The 23028-nt window shown below is 42.5% G+C and overlaps 2 protein-coding genes and 1 pseudogene across 2 annotated transcripts; 1 reads left to right on the forward strand and 2 right to left on the reverse strand.

The window, feature by feature from the left end:
* The first annotated feature begins 646 nt into the window (after positions 1 to 646).
* On the forward strand, positions 647 to 3765 carry LOC103704010 (annotated as a pseudogene).
* A 1809-nt stretch (positions 3766 to 5574) lies between these two features.
* On the reverse strand, positions 5575 to 11526 carry LOC103703974 (chorismate synthase 2, chloroplastic-like). The gene is made up of 13 exons (XM_008787072.4): positions 11288 to 11526; positions 9595 to 9745; positions 9353 to 9429; positions 9182 to 9240; positions 9001 to 9084; positions 8537 to 8629; positions 7538 to 7618; positions 7323 to 7454; positions 6990 to 7092; positions 6705 to 6799; positions 6554 to 6619; positions 6098 to 6182; positions 5575 to 5983 (listed from the first exon to the last, which is right to left on the reverse strand). Exons 1-13 carry the CDS (start codon positions 11430 to 11432, stop codon positions 5826 to 5828), a joined length of 1329 nt encoding a protein of 442 aa, XP_008785294.1. The 5' UTR covers positions 11433 to 11526; the 3' UTR covers positions 5575 to 5825.
* Positions 11527 to 13370: 1844 nt separating this feature from the next.
* On the reverse strand, positions 13371 to 21550 carry LOC103703975 (probable E3 ubiquitin-protein ligase LOG2). The gene is made up of 3 exons (XM_008787073.4): positions 20897 to 21550; positions 16095 to 16596; positions 13371 to 13760 (listed from the first exon to the last, which is right to left on the reverse strand). Exons 1-3 carry the CDS (start codon positions 21355 to 21357, stop codon positions 13629 to 13631), a joined length of 1095 nt encoding a protein of 364 aa, XP_008785295.2. The 5' UTR covers positions 21358 to 21550; the 3' UTR covers positions 13371 to 13628.
* Between the last annotated feature and the right edge of the window lie 1478 nt (positions 21551 to 23028).

The following is a 23028-nucleotide window of genomic DNA, read 5'->3' on the forward strand; positions in this document are numbered from 1 at the left end:
CAAATTGCATGAAGGAAGGTTTCTAGGGATTTATTAAAAGAAAGAAAAGAAAAGGAAACGAGAAGAAGGGGGGCTTCTAACGGGCGATTAGGTAGGCCCCACGCAGGGGCCTGGGAGACGAGAGTCCCGGTCGCGTGATGTGGTCACGCTCGGCGCAAGAATGCGCGGTCCCCACCGTCGGATTGGCGGGCGCTGCGACCCGTCTTTGATCCAGCAACCGTCGCTCCCGCTCAGTTTCTGCTCCCCGTGCATCGCAGAAACTTCGAACTCACGCAGCCAAGCAGGCGCAACACGTCATGCTTCAGGGTCCGTGTGAAACCCAGAGAGCGTGCTGCCAAGCCAAGCAAACATGACTTAGAAATCTAAACTCCCAAGTGCCCAGCAAACGTAAACTTGCACTTCGCCGGCGCGGGGGACGCAATCCGGGCCCTTTTACCCACCTAAAGCACACCGCAGTTATTAATTTCATTACCATGGTCGTCCACGGTAATAAAATAGGACTCTTGGAAATTAAGCCTAAACGAAGTGGTGGATCCCAGTACGAAAGAAACAACCTTTTTAATCACGGTTCTCCCCCTGGTCTCTGTCCTTTCTCTCGCTCTCTTCTCCTCTCCTCTCCGCTTTTTTTTTTTCCTTTCTTGCCACCCACCACACTTCTTTCCTCGCGTGCTCTGTAAAAAAATAAAGCTCCAGTCGCAGCATAGCCGTATCATCTCTCTCTCTCTCCACGGCTGGCTGCGACTATTAGAGATCTCTCGGTTCCCAGAATCAACGAAAAGAAAAGAGACCCAGGAGCTAGAAAACCAAAAAGGGGAGGAGAGAGAGAGAGAGAGGGGAGTTTGGCCGTTGTGGCAGTTACCATGTTGCGTTTTCTCTCCCCATTTAGATTTAGAAAGAACAAGAATAATGCCTCCTCCCCAACATGCGTACACGTAATCTGTCTGCTAAGCTTGTAAAGAGAAAGGCGGATGGATTATCGGGGCGGAGCGTTGCGATTATAGGAAATTAAGCCTTGGTCAAATTGAAACGACCCGATCCCAACACGAACCCATCCCGCATTGCAGCACCTCGTTTGAGGGAGGGGATGATGGCGGCGGCGGAGGAGATGCACCAGGGGAAGAAGGAAGGGGAGGAAGAACCGAGCATCGACACGGACAAGCTGACCTACGAGATATTCTCCATTCTCGAGAGCAAGTTCCTCTTCGGCTACGACGACCACAAGCTCTGGGTCCCCAAGCCCTCCCCGATGCCGCGGCCACGGCGATCAAGAACCAGAGGGGCAAGATCTGCATCCTCTGCATCGACGGCGGCGGGGGCGGCGGCATGCGGGGCATCCTCCCGGGAAAGGCGCTATCCTATCTAGAGCAAGCGCTCCAGGCCAAGTCCGGCGACGCCGACGCCCGCATCTCCGACTACTTCGACATCGTCGCCGGCACCGGCGTCGGCGGGTTCTTCGCCGCGATGCTCGTCGCCACCCGCGACGGGTCTCGCCCGCACTTCCGCGCCGACGATACCTGGCGGTTCCTCGCCGACCAGGGCAAGCGCTTCTTCCGCAAGCCCGGGCCGTTCTCGTCGTCATCGTCCTCCTCCTCCTCCTCCAGCGGGTTCCTCCGGCGCGTATTTCAAGAAGGGGGTGGAGGAGGGTCCTTGGCGAAGGCGACGGCGGCGGTGGAGAAGGCGATCAAGGAGGCGATCGGGGAGGGGCTGACGCTGCGGGACACGGTCAAGCCGGTGCTGATCCCGTGCTACGACCTGCGGAGCTCGGCCCCGCTGGTCTTCTCCCGCGCCGACGCCCTCGAGAGCGAGAGCTACGACTTCCGGCTGTGGGAGGTATGCCGGGCGACGTGGGCGGAACCGGGAAGGTTCGCGCCGGCGGATATGCAGTCGGTGGACCGGCGGACGGCGTGCATGGGCGTGGACGGCGGCTTGGTGATGAGCAACCCGGCGGCGGCGGCCATCACCCACGTCCTCCACAACAAGAAGGAGTTCCCCTTCGTCCGCGGAGTGGAAGACCTACTGGTGCTCTCCCTCGGGTGCGGGGCCGGCGGCGCCGCTGTCGTGCCGGAGGAGGAGCATCCGCGACTACGTCGGTGGAGCTCCCGGGAGTGGGCTCGTCCCATCGCGCGCATCGCCTCCGACGGCGCCGCCGACCTCGTCGATCACGCCGTCGCCCTCGCCTTCGGGCAGTGCCGGAGCTCCAACTACGTCCGTATCCAGGTACGCCTTCAGTGGCTCTCGCCTCATGCTAAGTTGCGCCCGTTTGTCTGTGACGGGGGGATGCGCTCCGTTTTTTTTTTTTGCCCCCGCCTCAGAGGTTCAGAATAACGAACCAATGCTTCTTTTGGGTAAAACGTGGTTTCTCTCCTCCTTACGAAAAAAAACTATGGACTCTCTGTACCTGCTGTCGGTGAACAGCAGGGGAAGGGAGGGCGCTTGGATTCTAATGGCCGGTTTCCCTTCTGTTGAACGGGGCTCCCAATTACCTTCTGCTTCGTTTCCTTCTTTCGCCACCCTGCGCTGTGCTCTCTGATGAGTAGCTTGTCTGGGTACGATTTAATTCTCTATATCTTCTTTTCTCCGAAAACTTGAGAGCTTTTAGTACACGTCAAATCATCTTCCTGTTCCCGATATCCAATTTTAGCTAATTTCCTCCGATTCCGTCATGCGTCACGGGATGAGCTTGCGTCGACGCGGGTTTAGAAGCTTGCACTCAAGTACGTCCGATTATTGTGATATCGAAAAGCCGTAATGTAGAAAGGCCAGTTCGGTGGGAACCGCTTGAGAAGTTTGGAGGCAGGTTCCCACATCCCGGTGCATGCATGTTGGAGCGGGGAGGAGAGAGACTTGAGGAACATTTGCACGGCGGTGGTGGAGTCTGGAGACAGGTGGTTTGAGGAGGTGACCTTTTTTTTGTATATATTTATTTAAGAGCTAGGCTTGGCGTTATGCTCTTGTGGTGCTGCTTCGATCAATCTTGATCTTAATTATTTCATGCGAAAAGGACTGCTTTAATGCGATTAATTTGAGATATTTTGAGGGAGGGCATGCATCAACCGATGACGAGGTACGGTTGTTTGTTTGTTTGTTTGTGAGCACAGGCGCAGGCTAGTTGCAGGAGCATGGGGAGCAGCCGGGGAGTGGATGCGGACTCGGACCCAGGCCCAGGGAACGTGAAGGCTTTGCTGGGGGCAGCGGAGGAGATGCTGAGGCAGAAGAATGTGGAGTCGGTGCCGTTTGGGAGAAAGAGGATCGGTGAGCACACCAATATGGAGAAGCTGGATCGATTTGCAGGCGAGCTCATGCTTGAGCACCGCCGGAGGAGGAGCTGCCGGACAGCTGCCTTCAAGCAAGCGGCTCCCGAGCCTACCTAAGACAAATGAGCTGTTGAGCAGGCGCTAATCAGCTCTTCTTTTCTTTTCTTTTCTTTTCCTACCTCCCGTTTGCTCCATCCTGCTGTTTCTTCGCATAGCAGCACTGTAGCATTTCTCTCCTTGGGATTAATTGGGGGGCACGGGGGAAAAAATGTGAAATATTTCAATGATGATATGATGTCCCGGAGAAAGCCAATTGTCTCTTGCCGTTACTCAAGTTGTCTCGGCTACATGAAAATTATTTCAGTCGGCTTTGCAGTTGCGACCTTAAAAAAGATCATCAGGTAGGAAGATAACTTTTTCTTTTTAATACCTCACTATGTATATTTTGCAGCAAAGCCCTTTTGGGCTCCTCCATACGCATCAGTGAAAGCTGCCCGCCGGATGGATTGTATTATTCTTAGCAATCTTTGTCCTCCTTGTTCTCTTCTTTCAAGCAAGCAAAGAGACATGCGAATTGAAAGAAATTTGTCCAGAAAAAATTGTCGCACTGAAACCGACTCAAGGGATTTCGATCTCATACTGATCTTCTTGGCAGCATATGGTGAAACATTAGTCTTCGACCTGTTCGTTTTTCTTAATAAAATAAATCTTTGATGTTGCTAGAAATTGTTTGTTATTTGTAATCATAGATGCTAACTGTTACGGGGGTTCCCCGAATTTAGTCCCACATCGGCCATGTAGCGGGAAGGTCTGTGCCATATAATGGGGGGCTCAATCACCCTTTCCTAAGGAGGCGCCTTTTGTGGGGCAAAACCGTGAGGCGCCGTGAGGAGGGCTCCGGGTACGCTCGACCCCCAAATCGGATCCAAAGCGGACAATACCTTCTGGGGGACACTCTCTCTTCTGCTGCTCGGCTGGTGTGTGGGCTCTGCTGGTGACGGGGTGTAAATCCCGCATCAGATGGCGCTAGAAGGAGAGCCTCGGCCCTCCGCCTATCCAGCAAGGAGCCGACCCGGGCACAGGACCTCCCCGCTGGGGGGGCTGTGTTACGGGGGGTTCCCCGAATTTAGTCCCACATCGGCCGTGTAGCGGGAAGGTCTGTGCCATATAATGGGGGGCTCAATCACCCTTCCCTGAGGAGGCGCCTTTTGTGGGGCAAAATCGTGAGGCGCCGTGAGGAGGGCTCCGGGTACGCTCGACCTCCGAATCGGACCCAAAGCGGACAATACCTTCTGGAGGACACTCTCTCTTCTGCTGCTCGGCTGGTGTGTGGGCTCTACTGGTGACCGGGTGTAAATTCCGCATCACTAACATTTAGATAAAAACCACCTTTTTTTTTTTTTTATTTATTTCTAATCGCTTGGAATCAAATATAATTTGTCATTGTCCATGTGCTGATACCATCATTTTCCATCGAAGTGGATCATCTCTCTGCCCAGTCCTGCAGTCTGCAGATACACTCGCGCATTCAGAAAGTTAATACGGTCAGGTTGCCGAAAAAATTACAGTGGTTTCTCTTTTCGTTATTCCCCTTCTTTCTTGTCCAAGTTTTTAGCTTTTTGCTCGTTGGGACAGAGAGACGTTGTTTTCATGTTTGAACAAATTCATTGGGCGAACTCGAGGAACGTTAGGGATTTCTTCTTGAAAACTAGCCTCATGCCATCAGTATACGTCGGCATTATGGATCATATTCCGATCCACATCCTAATTGGCATCCATTTCATGCAAACCATCAGGAGAAAACACGTTAAATTCGTACGGATAACTTTTGCTACAAACCCAATACTAATTCCTTTTTGAGACTTTTGGTCGACTTTTGACCCTCATCAAACAGGCTAAAGCTCAAATTAATTTGTAGGATTTCAAGTTAGCATCAGCATGAGTACTCCCACGTTCCAAAGGGACAAAGAATAATTCTGAGTACGCCCCTGGAAGGATAATCAGGAGAACCGGAAAAAACCCTAATTCTAATAGGAATATTGATTTGCATCAGTACCTCCTCATTCGAAAAAAACTCATCCTCTAATGAAGAACTTTAACCGCACTCTCTAAAACCCTACCCTTGGTTTTAAAAAAAATGAAAGAATACAATAATGAATGAAAAATTCTAATCAGCTTGAAACCATGTCTTCTTGCTTCTTGCCATGATTAAAAGATTTGATGAGTATGTCTCCATGTGTCCCCACAGCATGTAACTTCTCTCAATCATACAACTTAAGAAATATGAAGAACTATACATTATCCACTTTTTGCTTCGAGCTTTCACAAAAATTACAAGACAGGATCTTTTGTTGCAAGTCATAGGATGCTACTAGTATCTTAATCAATGAATTCTTTGTAAAGAGCATTACAAAGGGATCTTCATACTCATTTTTCATTTATATTTATAATGCATGCAGTAATACAATGAACAGAGATCGATCATCCAACTCATTGCCGCATCAAGAGTCCCATTACCTCTGTTGTAAAGAATGAAAACATGGAAAGAAAATTGTTCTCAATGGAAATAAATTACTGTGCAAGTTTTGATGTCAACGATTTTCCATTGAGGGCTGGACTAAGTGGCTGCTGGAGGGCTGGGTTCACTGGAAACATCTCACATTGAGCTAGGTGTGCCATCAGTTGATCCAAGAGCACCAAAGCTACCATTGCTTCCACCATTGGAACAGCTGCCACATACGAAACAAATCCCAATGGAACAATCAAAGAGGACAAGCACAATTTGAGAAAGATCATTAAGAATTGTTTCCTTCTTCTGAAAAAAATGTGGAATGAAATAATACCTCTAGGGACCACACAGGGATCATGCCGACCCCTTGCTATAAGCTCGGTTTCCTGTCCATCTCTGGTCACTGTATTCTGTTTCTTCTGCAGACATCAATTACATATTGACAATCAAACACAGTATGAAATTCTGTCAATGAAGCAACAGTTGATATGGAAAACAAAAAAAGAAAATCTTCTCTATAGTAAAGTAGTTACATGGGACTACAACTACAAGCATGTGTTTGAATATTATTTCATTACTTCGAGGGCCCCGAGTGATCAGATAAACAAGTCAATGTTTTGTAGGGAAATGAAGTGGTCAGGTTTTCTGCTGAATCTGGAGAATTCCACTTATTTTTATCATAATATAATTGAAGGAACACAAGGAAGCACTTATTATTGTAAAACCTTCCACAAATTAGGGGAGAAACTGTGCCAATAATGACATTTATATATGGAGAGAACTGGCTTACCCCAATTGTAGAGGTTGGTTTAAAAGCTATTCTCATGTAGATGGTTTCTCCATTGGTTATCCCTCCCTGTATACATGCATCTTAAATCCATGAATTCATAAACTTGCAGTACCCAAGAGCAAATATGGGAATAAATGGCAAAGGAAAAAACCTGTATACCGCCTGATCGATTTGTTCTTGTGCGCATGTTTCCATTCTCATCCATATAGAATTCATCATTATGCTCACTTCCAGTCAAAAAAGTACCTGCATAGATTGGTATATGTACCCTATGACGCCATTACTGAAGTAAACAGGACTGTATGTTATCTTTGTTTCCACAAAGGATCAAACTGGCCACTTCAAATTGGATCATAAAAACCAGACATTCGGAACGTGGGTTGAGCCAACAACCTTAGATAAAATTTAACAATGCTACCAGTTTATGTTCACCAACCTGCAAATCCACTGCCAAACTCAAATCCTTTGGTAGCAGGCAGAGACAGTGCAGCTTTTGCCAAATCAGCTTCAAGTTTATCAAAGACTGGAGCACCTAGCCCCTGATACAACATGGGGATGGCAGTTATTTAACTAATCCGAAAGGAAGTTATACAACATTTTCGATACATCTAAAAAATGATCGGAAAAAAGAAGAGAACAAGATTGGCAGAAAAAACGGATATTCTTACTGATCCAAGTGCTATGGCATAAATGTGGAATAAATGACATATCGATTGGGAAGGGCTATAAGATTTGAGGTTAGACTGTTAAAACAAGGTGAAATACTTACACGTGGAACATTTCTTGCAATGCATGTCACAACGCCACCAACAGAGTCCCCTTTCACTCGTATAGCATCAATGGCATCAATCATCTTCTGAGCATATTCTGGATCCGGACACCTAACTATATTGCTCTCTATCTGGTCAAATCTCACACAGAGAACTTATTTAATACAGCACAAAGAAGTCATGTAACGCTTAAAGGGATCAAGAAACTACAAACCTGTTCTAAGGTCACAGTGTCATTATCAACCACCCCTTCTGGAAGTACAACTTTATGCACTTGAGAAACATATGCCAGAATCTGGAATCAACAAAAAGAGATTTTAACAAAAAAATCTATGCAGCTCAGCATGAAAAGCATATAGTATTTATAACTCGAAATCAGTTGTTTTAGTGTAAGTGATGCACAAGTCCATAATAGTGACAAACACATTTTATGCACAAATCGAAGAGCATCCACGAGATAAGATCTTTCTTTCCTTATTTTCTGTCCATGCGAGAGAATAGCTGAGAACAAAGACAGTTTAACAAGGAAAAGAAAACTGTACTTATGTTTATTCCATTAGACATTAGTAACATGCAAGCACATGTCAAGTATAGCATCACAAAAATTCCAGGCATAGATATTGAATCTAAATCCATTGCACATTTTATGCACAAATCGAAGAGCATCCACGAGATAAGATCTTTCTTTCCTTATTTTCTGTCCATGTGAGAGAATAGCTGAGAACAAAGACAGTTTAACAGGGAAATGAAAACGGTACTTATGTTTATTCCATTAGACATTAGTAACATACAAGCACACATCAAGTATAGCATCAGAAAAATTTCAGGCATAGATATTGAATCTAAATCCATTGTATGTTCATAAGATCCTAGGGCAGACATCGCCACAGGGATATTGAAGGTGCAGCAGAGCTTGCCAACTATATCTGGAGGACATGCAATTATTCCCCATTGCTGAGAGAGAAATGGAACCACATACTTCAGATCATGGTTTGCCGTACCAGTCGACAACGGTGTGTGCCGACCATACTCTACCGTATTGATACCGAATCAGTACACGGTATGAGAGGCATATCGGGTGTCGGTACACCGAACCAGCCTCCGTACTGAACGTACGGACATAGTAATAGGTTGATACCGGTATAAGGTCCGGCACCGAGACAGCAAATTTTGCTTCAAAAGTTAATTAAAATAATTTGATGCACAAACATACCTCGGTTCCTGATTTCATTTTCAGAATCTTTTTTGCAATAGCTCCAGCTGCAACTCTCCCAATGGTTTCTCTTGCTGATGATCTGCCACCTCCCTGCAGTTCCATTTCAGAATATCATAACTCATAGGCATTTGAAAAATTATTCTCAACCAAGCATCCCTGGAGTGTCAATGAATACCCTCTAAAGTGTCTGATGCAAAACTATAATCTAGAGACTGGATTTGAGTATTTCTCATAAGGAAAATGGTATATGTCCCCACAAAGGTTGCTGAAAGGCTGTATACCATGTTGTTCTAAAACACTGCTTAAAAAAGAAAAAGACATTTTGGCCCCACATTTAAACCTGAGCTCCCGATAATCACACAAAAAATTGGGTTTGTGCCCTTTCCACAGACAATTTTCGGAAAGGTAGCAGCAGTCTTCTCATAATAAGGTAGGTAACATCTGAAAGGAAAATAGAATACCTGCACTGATCTTAAACCATATTTAAAATCGTATGTTGCATCCGCATGAGAAGGCCTATATGCCATTGACATTTCACTGTAATCCTGCAAGAATCCATGGGTTGAACAATTAGAAGTAGAAAAAAGAAAACAATATAAACATAATATCAAAGAGCTACGCCCATTTCTGTTGTGTGCTTACATGTCCTCTCTGATCTGTATTTGGTACAAAAACATTTATTGGAGTTCCAGTAGTCATTCCTGCAAAAATGCAAAGTGCATCAATGCCAGAGCATGCTCACGGAAGGCCTGACTTTGCGTAATGGTGCCTAAACATGAGTACTGCCGAGAAAGGAGGAAAAAGTTATTTCACCTTCAGAGATTCCTGAAAGAATTTGACATGTATCAGTCTCCTTCCTTGGTGTAGTTATTCTGCTTTGACCTGGCCTCCTGAGTACAAACATCATCTAAGTGAGGCTAAAAAATGAAGCACACCGCAAAACTTTTGCCATTATATAAGATAAAAACAAACAAGAGGTTTAGAAAACAGTATGCCAGTTGAGAATGAATAGTGAAAAATGCAAGTTTGGAGTCTGCTTGGAAAGTGCATGGAACCTTCTATCGAGTTCCGCTTGCATATCAGCTTCAGAAAGAGGAATTCTTGGCGGGCATCCACTGATGATACATCCAACACCACCTCCATGGGATTCTCCAAAAGTTGCCACTTTAAAGTAGTTTCCAAATACATTTCCAATTGCCTGCACCTCTGCACTTTCAAAACATGTCCATACGTTATATTTTGAACATTCAGGACTGTGCCTACAGAAAACAGCAGATGATCATAGTAAACAAGCATATGAGGCATAAAATGCCTATCTTGGAGGCAAAAACAACACAACTGATAGAAAGTCTCATAATTTTTGATGAAACACTGACACGAAGGGAAAGCATGAAAACATTACCTAGACATGGATGTACTTATATGAAACTTGGTGATCATTAAACTTTGAATATGACTTCTGAACTATTGCATAGATATTATCAATCTTTTCATGGCTAGACGTAGTTCACTTTGTAGCATGAACATGACAAAACAACTGCCAAATTAATGGGAGAACCCAAAAAGCTTGACGGAAAAGTTATATTAGATAAGAATATTTGATACTCATAAAACAAGTGATATATGATATCTTAGCATACCGTATGAAATATATGATGACTTAGATAAAAATAAATAGGAAAAAAAAAACTCAGAAAAGTCATTGAGCTATATGAGCGTTGTTAGAACTACAGTTTAACAGATAGGACGGAGTGGAAGGAAAAGGAGCTGGTGCAGAAAATCGTGTAGACAACACAATCTGCAATGTTCCTCCAAAGAGAAGGCATGTCATCAAAATTATGGTCTAGAACTAAAATCCTCAGACTAGTGAAAAAGCATGGATATCGCTCAAAGGAAACATAATTTAAACTAGATCATTGAGTTTGGATGAAGAATCAAAGATTTCTAATCATATAGTCCAGGAGTGTGATCTTGTTTAACTTTGGAGGAAAAAAAACAGGAAACAACGAATTATCGAGCTTGCAAGTATCGAGAAAGCCAGCCTAGCAGAAGATACATACAGCTGAGCAATCTAATAAAATGACTAGAGAGAGCAGATTCGCTAGACAATACCAGCTGAGAAGCGATAGCAGAAATTTCCTGCACAAATGCAGAAAAAAGAACACGATAAACTAAAGGACATCAGCATGCAAGTAATTACTGATATTAATTTGCATCCTTGGGTCATTCTCATGAGTATCTGATCCTCGTCTTGGAGTATCCTTATATTAAACAAGTGGATAGGACCGACTCCAGCATCAAAAACCTCTTGCTTTTCAAGCACTTCCTTCCAGAAATAATCAAGTTAGCTATTCTTTTTAATTCCTTTTCTTCTATTTCCATCGATGATATCATTATTTTTTTTTTTGTATCTTCGATCTTGAAGCCTTACATGTCATCCTTGTGTCATGTACTTATGTAATCCATTTATGTGATCACCTTAATCGGGTTGATACATAATCCTCCAGTAATTCCGAACTGATATTTAGTTTTATCATGTTTACCCGTGATCCTTTTTTCATTCTTTTCTTTTTTTTCTCAAGATTTATTTAAAAAAAAAAATCTATGAGCTTCATAGAGTACATGAAAACGGCAACGATATACGTCATCATCATCAGAAAATGGATAAAAAAATCAAGAATATTCGGTATAGATCGTGATGAAACCAGAAAAGTGAAAGGAAGGAATATAGGGGATCTCCGGGCAGACCTAGCCTTCGAGGAGGGCAGCTCCGGCGTTGGATCGCGATCTGGACGGACAGCCCGCGGATATCAGAAGGTCGGAACCCGAGGCCGGGGACGCCGTCGGCTCTATGGCCTTTGAGAAAGGGTTTCGAAACCAGCGACGACGCCATCGCTTCTCCTCTCCCTCCCTCTCCTTGTACCGCTGTTGGCCTGGAGAAGAAAGCTTGGGGACGGTCGCGCGAGAGAGATCAGTGGATCAGACAGGCCGATGGCTAAACATATATATACATCACCCCAAGAAGCCCACCTACCCCACCTACCCCGGACCGAGAAGATGAATCGGTTGGGTCTCCCGGCTTGCCTTTAACTCGGACCGGAGAACCGAAGATTTCTTCCCGTTATAGTGACGCTCATGCAATGAATTATGCTTCTGTTTCCACTTGAATTATTTGAATCTCTTTAGGCATTTGTTGAGTCTATATCTTCTTTTTAATGCCATCCCCTTTCGCTTTATTTCCTATTAAAACCACCGATAACAGGCACAGCTGCTCCAATGAAGGCTTGTTGGATCAGGGGGCATGAGCAAACTTAATCGCTCTAATCTGCGAACTCCGGTTCAGCATCCCAAGGCCAAGGCCGGTCCAAACAAGTAGGGTCGGCCGCGTTGACCACGTCGGGTCGGGCCGTCGGCTTTTGCCTTTCCTTCCTTTCCCTCCCAACAACCCCCTTCCACTGTCACCGAACCATGCGACTTACTTACCAAAATTCGTTTCACGTTTCACAACCAACCACCGATGATACAATGTACCTCGACTCGGGCTCTTGTATCGTGCCATTCCCTGATTCGGAAGTGAAATGGGAACGGGAACAGGAGGAACAGCCCTATCTAGTTATTGTGTTACACTTTGGATCGGAAAGCTTCCTTGGTGGCTCAAAATTCAATTTGTTTTGTTGCTAAAAAGTATTCAAAACGAAATATATGTATTAGAAAATTTTATGTTATAAAAAAATTAATTTTATTTGAACTTTAGGACTATAATTTTTATGAGAACTTAGATATTTTATTTCTATGCGGGCTCTTATTAGAATTTTGGGTCTATATATATCTATTGCTATATAATTGAGAATATAAAAAATTATAACAAGACAAAACTAAATATAAAAAATCTTATAATTAACCATAGGCCGTAGATAATCCTCTATTCCATATCCATTAATAGGTGGCTGTCTTTTTTTTATTTATTTATTTATAGAGAAGCTTCGATGTCAACATATGATATTCAATAAATCAATATAATGTAGATATTTCATATGAAAAGATCAAATTACATACCATGACATATGCCAAAAATAAAATTGTTGCACGTTCCTCCTAGTGGTACCAACCTCCTTATGCCTTTTCATATAATATGATCTATATGCACAAAATCCGCTACCATAGCAATCACTATAAAAATTAATCGCCACCTTAAATTTTTTCAGATTCTATATCATGTATTTTCTTCCAATGTTTACCACTTAGCTTAAAGTGATACTAGTACGTGTTTGTTTCCTAGTTTATAATTGAGTTTCTTAGCAGTAATTACCATATATATATATATATATATATATATATATATATATATATAATAACCACATCTATAGCTATTGCCTTTTCCACACGCCCGCTGCCATCTATTCTGATCAAGGGGCTGCCTTTGATATCAGTCTACAATAATCTTCCAATTTGTTTTTATGGCTAGAGATCATCTTAATTTTTCACTACTAAATCTTGTAGCAAAATAAAAGGCCCATAAAACTGAAACTTGGTGGAACATTCCCTGCTCTCTTTCTCAACAACAATAAACTTCGCCAACAACTAATCCTCCATTTCACTCCCATTCCCTTGTATTAGATTCCAAACTGCTAAACCTACTGCCATTCACTGAAAACCCAGAATTAAAGCAAACCAACCCCCCGACCACAAGATGTTTTCTTGCCAAGCATGCATCACGGTTAATAAATCCATCTCCGCCCTAAATCTTCAGCCAACAGCACCATCATCCCTGGAGTCGGGCGTGGGGCTTACAACAACGCATGATAAATGACATTTGAGAAAGAGCCAATGCATGACACCCACAAAACTCGAGAACTAACATTACAGAGAAGCATGTATTTTGTTCAATGTCTTCTTCACAACAGTTCCCCGAAGCTAACAGATGTGCAGAATGTACAACAACCACAGCTTGCAACATGTCCCAGAGCAGCGAACCATTTCGGTCAGTCCTTGCATCATCACGAAAATGCATTTCAGATGTCACCACCTCCTGCTTATTGGACGTCGCTATTGAAAGGATAAGGCATTGACGTGCAAATCAAGCAGATCATCACTGTGACTCGTGCTGCTCCTCAGCTCTATCGTTTACCTTAATCTCCAACAGTCGCTCCACTGGCTGCCTGCATATCGGGCAGCGGTTTGTTTGGAACCTTAGAACCCCCGCACATTTGCTGCACATGCACTGCAATCAAAGCAGGAAAGATATTGGTCACTGGTCACATAATTTAGACTTGTTCATGCGAGGTCCATATATGCCGTGATTGATGTTTCAAAACTTCAAAAGTTTGTGCCGTCATAGTTCGATAGAAGCATCCAGGTAAACTGGGCGATGCCCGTGCAGTCACACCCGTGAGTTCAGGTCTTGGGAAATGCATCCCCTACCATTTGGACCGGGGTAGTTCACATGAAGCAGGTACAACCCCACTCTCCTCAGTCTCTCTCCCTCGAAAGAAGAAGAAAAAGAAACAGAATAAAAAGCATTGACGAGTCTAGTTTACGAGTCAGGGAGTATCCAAACTTTTTAAGCATCAAACATGTCCAAGATCTAAAATTTGAAGATTTTATCTCAATGAATTTTGAGGGATGTCGCAGCATCCTGATGTGAAGCAGCACCTTTGGCTTACGAATGTTGAAGCAGATGGCTAAAATCAGGATGTTACTTTTGAAAGGCAATGGTGTAGCTTCAAGAACAATCAGCCAAGCAAATTTGAGGTTTAGAAAGGCATCCTATGCAAAGCATCCTTGCACTTGGATGTCCAGAAGAAAGCATCAGGCTTTTCCCGTAGATAAAATATCTGAGAAAACTATGATGCAGCTGAAAGCATCAACTGGGGAGATTGTTTGGCGAACAAGAATAGAAGAATAATGAATAAATAGAGAAGGGAAGAAGGAAAGAAGAGAGGAATCATAAAACTCATATGACTGGCTCTTAACCTATGTGCAATACCCAAATACCTGCTGGGTTACTGGACAAAGCAACTTTGGGAAAGCTACAGCTTTGCCATAAGCCGAAGAAGGTCAATATGCAAGTACAACACCAAAATCATGGGATTTACGCTCAAGCAACCAGAAAGCAACAATCCAAGGTTCCCCTGCTTTTGGATTAGATATAAAATTGCATCTCAGATTCGCAATCTTGGTACCAATTCCTATATGGGTGTCATGTTGGTAAAGTCCCGGTATGCATAGTACAAGGGTTGGTTTGGCATACCGACAATTGGAATGCCACAGTATTGATTATTGATTGCGGCCCGGAATGTGGTGATACGCACCGATATTATGAACCTTGTTGCATCCATCTCCAAAGCATAGACTAGAAGCCAGAGAGCTAAATTCAAGGCACGAATGATCCTCACAAAGAAGATGAGATAATCTACATCTTAAACTATAGTAAAACATTGTTTGCTGTTTCGTTGGTCCATTTTCCTTTTGTCAAGAACTACATAGAACAAATTGCTATTTGAAGGAGCTCAGTGTCAATTGGAGCTTTTTCTATGAGTCAAACTTAGAAAATAGAGAGTTGAATTCCTAATTTTAGGGGAACAATACTGCAACAATGAATAAAATTTTGAGTCACTTGATAGATTAGGCATCCTAGTTGAAGTCCAATGAATTGTTTTTATAAGGGCCCTAGTTTATGAATAGGAAAGAGGGGGCCGTAAATAAAGTGTGTATACATGCATGCAACATAAACTAGTGATTATTTAATCAAATCCTGGGTAGCTCAAAAACACTAGTGATTATTTGATCAAAAACCATTTTGTCTGGCTCTATAAATCTACTTGATGCTATAGCTTTTCCAGTTTTGCAATTTCTTCATTTTCTCTATCAAGTCTTTCTAATTCCTACTCTTTAAATGAACATATACTGGCATGTTACACTACAATTATAGCAAAAGTGAATAGCCATAGCAGTAAGATAGAACTGAAACAGCCCCTGGCCTTTAGCAAGTGCAGCTTTCAACTGAAGCAAAGGAAAGCCAGGACAATAGCCAGCAGAAATGTTACCTCAAGTTCTAAACAACTTATGTGCCCTGACCTGAAACCCCTAAATCTATGAGAAACTAAGTGGCTCGGTATACACCAGCGCACATAAAACATCTAAGAATCAACAATTCAAGAATCCAACATATTGTGATGGACAATGGTGTTAATAGATGATAGGAAAAATAAAAATTTGAAATTGATAAGCCAATGAGAGAGCTTAAGCCACAAAATAAGACCTATCAAGTGTGCAGCAAAAAGCATTTGCAACTGTCAAATAGCATTTTGTGCTTCCAAAAGAAAAACTTGCTGTCGTATATGCAACAGAGGGTTGTGCAAATTTTCACTAAAATCGTCATTGCTAATAAAAATTTATAGGATTCATTGTAACACAATTAATTAGCATCAGTATGTCTCTTCATCAAATTACCAAATTTATGTGATGCAGAAAATTGCCTGGAAAATTTTGAAGACTAAAAAGGTCAAGCAAAAAAAAAAAAGGAATTATAAATAAATATATGAGCTAAACTTACCATATGTCTGCAGGGAAGGACAGTCGTGTCTCGTGGTTCTGACAGGCAAATCACACATTCTTTACCAGGATCGTTCCCATCAAAGTCACCCTCAACTGAGTTCCCTATTCCATAAATCTCCTGCAGTTCATATCTAGTTGCATTTACCCACAAGATCTGCTTCACCACGCGCACTTGATACTCACCATTCTCTTTCTTCTCAAACACAGCCTGTGTAATCTGTGAGTTTGGAGTTTCTATGTTCTGATTTTCTCCTACTGGCCCGTGATTGTTTGATGGAGATGCCTCTGCTTTTACTGCTAGAGGATACACTTCCATTTCTCCCTCTTTTATCAACTCCGATTCCTCAAACATTGAGAAGTCAATTCCAGTTCCAGATGGTTGTCTGAATTTCTGTCCCAGACCTTCCTGGAACGATGCTGTGACTGGTTTGAGCAAGTTCTCCTTTGTTGATGTCAGGTTACAGTCCAAACCTTCTTTTGAAAAGAAATAAACTGTAATGCTGTTTACAGAAGGGAAACAAGGAGAGACTTTAAATATATCTTTTGTCATAAATCGCATGTAGAAAGTTGACAAATAACCAGTAGAATACTTGATTGGGAACATATAAAGCATACAATGCAATTCATGCAAACTGTTATTCTGCTAAAACTAAAGCATAACCAAATGGGCAAAAAGAGCTGCTGATGTATAAACCAAGTGATAAGCAGCACTCTGATATTAAACATGAGACGCATGCTTAGGTACACAAGGACACAATAATTTTATATGCCGGGTAGAAAGACACAACTTCAGATCAATTCCTGCTGACAAGTCAAATTTGATAGGGGAAAAATCTATGCTGCGTAGAAACAATCATCAAATTATGAAGAAAGAACTTCAAGCTTGATGCCATTGCTAAGCAATCAAACATCCCAATTGCTTTGCCAATTAATAGTAATTCAAATGATGTTCCCTAAGCAATTGAAAACACCAGCTCCAATACATGAACAGACTTAGCATTTCTGTTTTACATTAAGTATTTGGTGCTTTAAGCAAAGGCTGCATATTGAAAAATTAACAAAAGCACGAGCATGAGAAGAAGTCATGCGTTAACATCAAATTCCATATCCTCTCTCTCTCTCTCTCTCTCTTTCTTGGCGTGCAACACACATTCTTTAGACAAATGAAAGTACTGCAATGAGATAACTGTGAAACATGCAGATAATAAACCTACAACTTAACGCAGAAAAAGTTTTTTGTAAATCACAACCTTTTAGTTCTAGCCTAATGTGAGAAAAATTCTATATGAAATCTATAGCATCTCTCTTTCTCTCTCTCAGCACTGTATTCAGTGAAACTTAGGCACTTTGGCACTAGCCAAGATCTGTATTGAGGATCTAACAAGGTGATGAGTAGGTTAGCAACATCCTTTGCTAAAAAGATATTTCCAATTATATTTACTAAAGAAAAATTGAAATTGAAAAATACATGAAACCTAACAAGCCACAAGAAGTTTTTACATGCTTCATATGAAAGTGTACTGCTCATAGAATTGTAGAGAGGTAATTCAGCAACACTTGAAACTGTCTTGGTACCTGCACCTGAGCATTACACAAGCATGGTACTCAGTGATACTTGGGCACTTTCACACTAGCCAAGATCACAAGGTGATGAGTAGATTAGCGACATCCTTTGCTAAAAAGATATTTCCCATTATATTTACTTAAAAAAAATTGAAATTGAAAAATACATGAGACTTAACAAGCCACAAGAAGTTTTTACATGCTTCATATCAAAGTGTACTGCTCATAGAATTGTAGAGAGGTAATTACTTGAAACTGTCTTGGTACCTGCACCTGAGCATTGCACAAGCATGGTATTTATTTGTGGATATTTAAACTGGTCATGTTTTATCAGTCCAAAAAGTGCTGGCAACACAAAAATCGTAAAATGAAGGGCCTGGCTTTTACCTCCCTCACTCACTCTCTCTCTCTATGAAGATTGAAGATTTAAATGAAAGAAATGATGCACATTTAGTCATTCAACCTTTCATTCTCCAATGCTTCTTTCTCTACGAAATCCCGAACTTAATTTCTAGGATAATAGCTTGGCATGATTTAAAGATAATACCACAAGGTCAAGTACTTCAACCTAAAGAGTGGAGATTAGCTACATGGGCATGTCTCAGACCCTCTACTGTAATTACATCATATATGAGCAAAGAAAAAGAGAAAGATGCAACTAAGATAGGTGAATTACACTTTAGCAATATTGTCCAAAAGGAAGGTTTGGTGCAGTCTCAGTAATTTCTTCATCACTTTAGCCTATCATAACTGCTGCCCATATTCAACTCTATTCTCGTTAGTTTCAATACAAATCCACCAGATATTTTCACCGAGAAAAAAGGCCATAAGCTTTAATCCTTTTAACCATGGTTTGTTGTGCCGGTACCGGGCTCCGGACTAGTTGCCCGGTAGCACGGGTCGGTACGGGCCCGCGCCGTGCCAGGTCGGGCCTATACCGACACAATAGAGGAGGCGGGAAAGAGGGCGAACGGAAGAGAGAAAAATAGAGAGAGAAGGAGGAGAGAGGGAGAAGGAGGGTGGCGAAGGCCGGCGGAGGCCAACAACCCGGACAGGAGTTGGAGGAAGGCTCCGCAGTCGAAAAACAGGCTGAGTCCCCTCTTTCGTTTGAAACAGAGATCCGTCTCCTTTTTTTTATTTCGCAATTTTTACGTGACACTGGCAAATCACGAAATAAAGAAAGGGGTCAAACCCTTGTTTCGAACGAAATAGGGGACTCGACCTGTTTTCTAGCTACGGAGCCTGGAGAAGCGTCCTTTGCACGGCTCGCCGGCTGGGCTCCACCTCCCTCTCTCTCCCCCTCCCTCCCCCGTTCGCTCTCTCTTTTTCTCTCTTTCCTTCTCCTTCTCCCCCTCCAGCAACAGGTTTCGTTTCCACTGCCAGACCCATCCCGGTTCGCCAACCTTGCTTTTAACAGCTCAACATTTTAGTAATGTCATCAATGGCCTTATTGCTATATTGATGGTTTTTGTTAGCCACAAGATCCTGGTAATGTGGGCTTCTCAAATACAGGTTCTAGTATTATTAACAGGACAAGAAGGCTGTATAACACTTGAAGGAGAAAGGAATGAGTTGAAGGCTCTTTTTTATTTTGAAGTTGAGTGTAGATGGAATTGGCAGATAAACAGGATATGTAAAGACGTGGATATGCATTTGTATGGAAATGTAAAAGCTATCTATATTAACTTTCCCCTTTTTTATTGAACATAATTTCTATCGCTAAGAAACATGACACAAGTGGACACTGAGTTACTTAAGAAATGCAAATCAGCCACTAAGAGATATATCTTGATAACAATGATTGATTAACCAGAGAACTTGAGATTAAGATAATAATAAGATCTTAAAGAATGAAAAGACCCGGACAGTAGTAAAAGAAAACATGTGTTTGAGTGCACTACAGGAATCTGCAGAAAGGTTATGTCACTGAAGGAAAAGATTGTGCTTTTAGAATCAAGAGTTTATTCTCATTCCTAAAGACAGGTTTTTGTCTATGACTACATCAGTTAATGCATTTCCTAGTTACCTTCCCTAAGTTATGCTCGCATAAAGTAGGCTAAGGGTGTTCATAATTGAGTAACACGATCCAGGTTTCAATTTCAAGTTGAAGAGGAAAGAGGTGATGCTCCATTAAGAAAGTGAAGAACACTTGGATGAAGTATAGCAATGGTAAAGTAAGGATGCATACTGCTGAAAATAAGTACATGCTTGAAAGGAAGCATGTTAGATGATGAGGAAAGAGAGTTACCGATAGATGCTGAAAAAAAAGAGATGAAAGTGAAAAAAAATGGCTTATTCTTACTCCATAGAAATGGACTCTAATATGAATTTTGGCATGCGACTTGTAGCAGCCTCCAGCAGATATGATTTTTAGAAAGCCTTTGCCATGAGACCTTAAGAAAACAATAACAACTAGCCACATGGGGGATGCGAGCAGTCACTAGCAATATACGTGTTTATTCAGAGATCATGCCGCATAAGGACTGGATTTCCCGCACCCCACCCCTCAAAATGTGCATAAAGAGGAGCTAGCTGCTGTGATTATGTAATGACAGGATTCCAATGAATGTTAATTATTATTATCCTTCTCAGCTGTTAAGAGCAATTTATCAATGAACAACTAGAATTTTCAAAAAGAAAGATTCGTACTCCACCGGGGAAGTATAAATATTGTCTGATCAGATCCTGGGCTAACTGCAGCCAACTATTGAACAGATCAAAGTACCAGCTCCAAGAAAATCTCCCTATTGAAGACGTCTCATAAAATTGAACCAGTCAAAACATCCAGACAAGTTTATAATCATCGGTCTGAGATACCGGACTGTCAAATATTTCTTGTTGATTTCATGAAGAAAGCAGAAAAGAATCATCTAGTATCAGTAGATAGCAGAGTATTTTCGGGACCATGCTCTGAAATTCCAGTGCTTATCAGCAAATCAGAGAAGCAACGATGCAAAATCTAAACTAAACCCGGCTAAACCCCAAGCTAGCACCCAGAAAACATAACTACGGTAAACAGAAGCCCCATGCCAGAGGAGGAGATTCGAAGATCAGAAAATTTGAAGGAGATCTAGCTGGCCGATTCAAAGTTAGGCGACCACATAACAGAAACACCATAATTCTATCAAAATCGAAAATTTTGAGGGATATCAGGCGATCACATGACATAAGCAACCCCGTGCAACTATTGTCAGAAGGGGAAAAAGCAAGCAGGAAGAGAGAGGAAGGAAAGATTACCTTCCAGAGACAGTGGCATCGAACGTGAAAGCGACAAGAAACCGACCAGGGTTCTGCTCGTCAGGTTCGACCCTCAAAGTCTCCTTCTTGAGATTGACGTCATTCCGGATGGTGACGGCCTGCTGGTGCTCAACGCGGGGAGCCGTCACCGTGGGCCGCGGGGAACAAGGATTCCTCGCCCCGCCGACCCAGCCCGGGTGGTGGCGGTCGAAGAGGGCGGGGATGGGGACGGGCATCGCCGGCGGCGGAGGGGGGTAGTACCCGTACTGGTAGTGTTCCGGCGGATTGGGATTGGAGTACTGTGGCGGGTCCGGGGTCGCGGAAGCGAAAACATGGCGGATCGCCACGACCTCCGACTCTTGTAGCGCCGGTGGCCCGAGAGGAGGCTGCTGGTGGTGCGAATTCCTCCGGCGGCTGTTTCCGCCGGCGCCGCCGCCTCCGGTGCTCCCTACGTTCCCCATTCCTCCCCTTCTCTGATCCGGCCGCGAGGAATTCTCCCTCAAGGGGTTGTGGGGATCGATGGCCGAGAGCTAAAAAAGATCCGATTACTTATAACCTATGCTTATTTCGGGCCGGGGAGAAGAAGCTACCCGCCCACCCCGTGGACATTTTGACGATGATCCAGGTCTTTTTCTTTTTCCCTTTTTTGGGCTGGCATGATGGAAGGTTGCGTAAAAGCTCCACCCACAAGAAAAGGCAAATCCAAACGGATCACAATAAACGGATCACAAGAAATTGAATAAACACATCAATTTTAACGACAAGCCCCTCGCCTTTATTCCTTTTACCTATTTCCTATTCTTTTTCTCTTTCTGAATTTATTATCATTATTAGTGTTGCTGTAAATTTATGATAATTAGTGTTCTTATTATTATTGTATTATTGAAAAAAATGTAGAGGACCATGGAGTAATTTTGCCTGATTTCTTCTTCATCTCATCCTTACATTGACAGTTAATTTAGATGGTTTTGATGCTTAGTTTACTTATATTTCTTTGCTTTGGACGGGAGCAAGAATATTGAAATAATAAAAATATATTTTTATTGATACAATAATATAAAAAGGAACTCAATAATTTTGTAAGATGGAACATTTTATTATTTTTGATATCAACTAATAATATCTCTCCAACTTAATTGCTAGCCAATTATAAAGAGCCTTCATTTATTTTGTCCCAATACTGGAGATTTGGAGATCTTGTTCAAGGAATTGTAAAGTTTAGATTTAAGTTATTTGTTCGTAAACAAGGGATTTGAAGGACTTTTCGTCCAAGAATGTGAGAAGTCTGATTACTTAACAGCACTTTGAGCTACTAGCTGAATCTTGACATCTCGTTTTTAATAGGGGCAATATCTTTAATCAACCCTTTGAAAGCATTCATTTATGGAATGATGATCGCAACCCCTAAGGTGATGGAGAAGCTCCCTATCAATAATGATGGTTTTTCCAGCTGCAATAGAATGAAAGAATTTTCCTTGTCAAGGAACAAATGAAAGAATTTTTCCAAAGAAATGATCTGGCTTATCACCTATGACAATTTCCATGGAATGCAAGCATTAGCCTAATGATTTGTGTGCATATCCATGGTATGTATTGCTCTTAGATGGACACTTTAAGAATATGGGTTTGATGAACTGAAGTGGCCCGGCGCCGACCATTTTCCACAATTGTTGCTAGGTAGATACAGGCCTCTTGATGATCCGTGTGCATTCTAGTGAATTGCACTCGGATGCCTGCATGCTTCACAATGCCAGTGATGACATCGCACCCATGCCTCCCATAGCATGTATATGTGGCAACCCGAGAGAGCTAGTGCTCACCAATTATTCTCACATTAGTTCTTAAAATAACTACGAATTCTTTATAAAGGCTTGAATGGAAGTAGTCCACAATTATACAATATTGCAATGGCGATCTAGAGTTTGGTTTGACATGGATTGGAACGAGGTCTGGAACTACATAGACTCTTATATGTTGGTGCTTGCGAAGTGGCTCCCCGCACTCCATTCCTTGCCGTTCCCTCCATCTCCTCCAGGCTCCACCGAACAATTATTTTTTCACTTTACTCTTTTAATGAAATGGCTGCATTCCTTACTATTGTTCCTTTTTGAAAATGGGCTAGGGCATGCATC

Source organism: Phoenix dactylifera, chromosome 5, assembly GCF_009389715.1.
Source record: "Phoenix dactylifera cultivar Barhee BC4 chromosome 5, palm_55x_up_171113_PBpolish2nd_filt_p, whole genome shotgun sequence".
Classification (NCBI taxonomy): domain Eukaryota; kingdom Viridiplantae; phylum Streptophyta; class Magnoliopsida; order Arecales; family Arecaceae; genus Phoenix; species Phoenix dactylifera.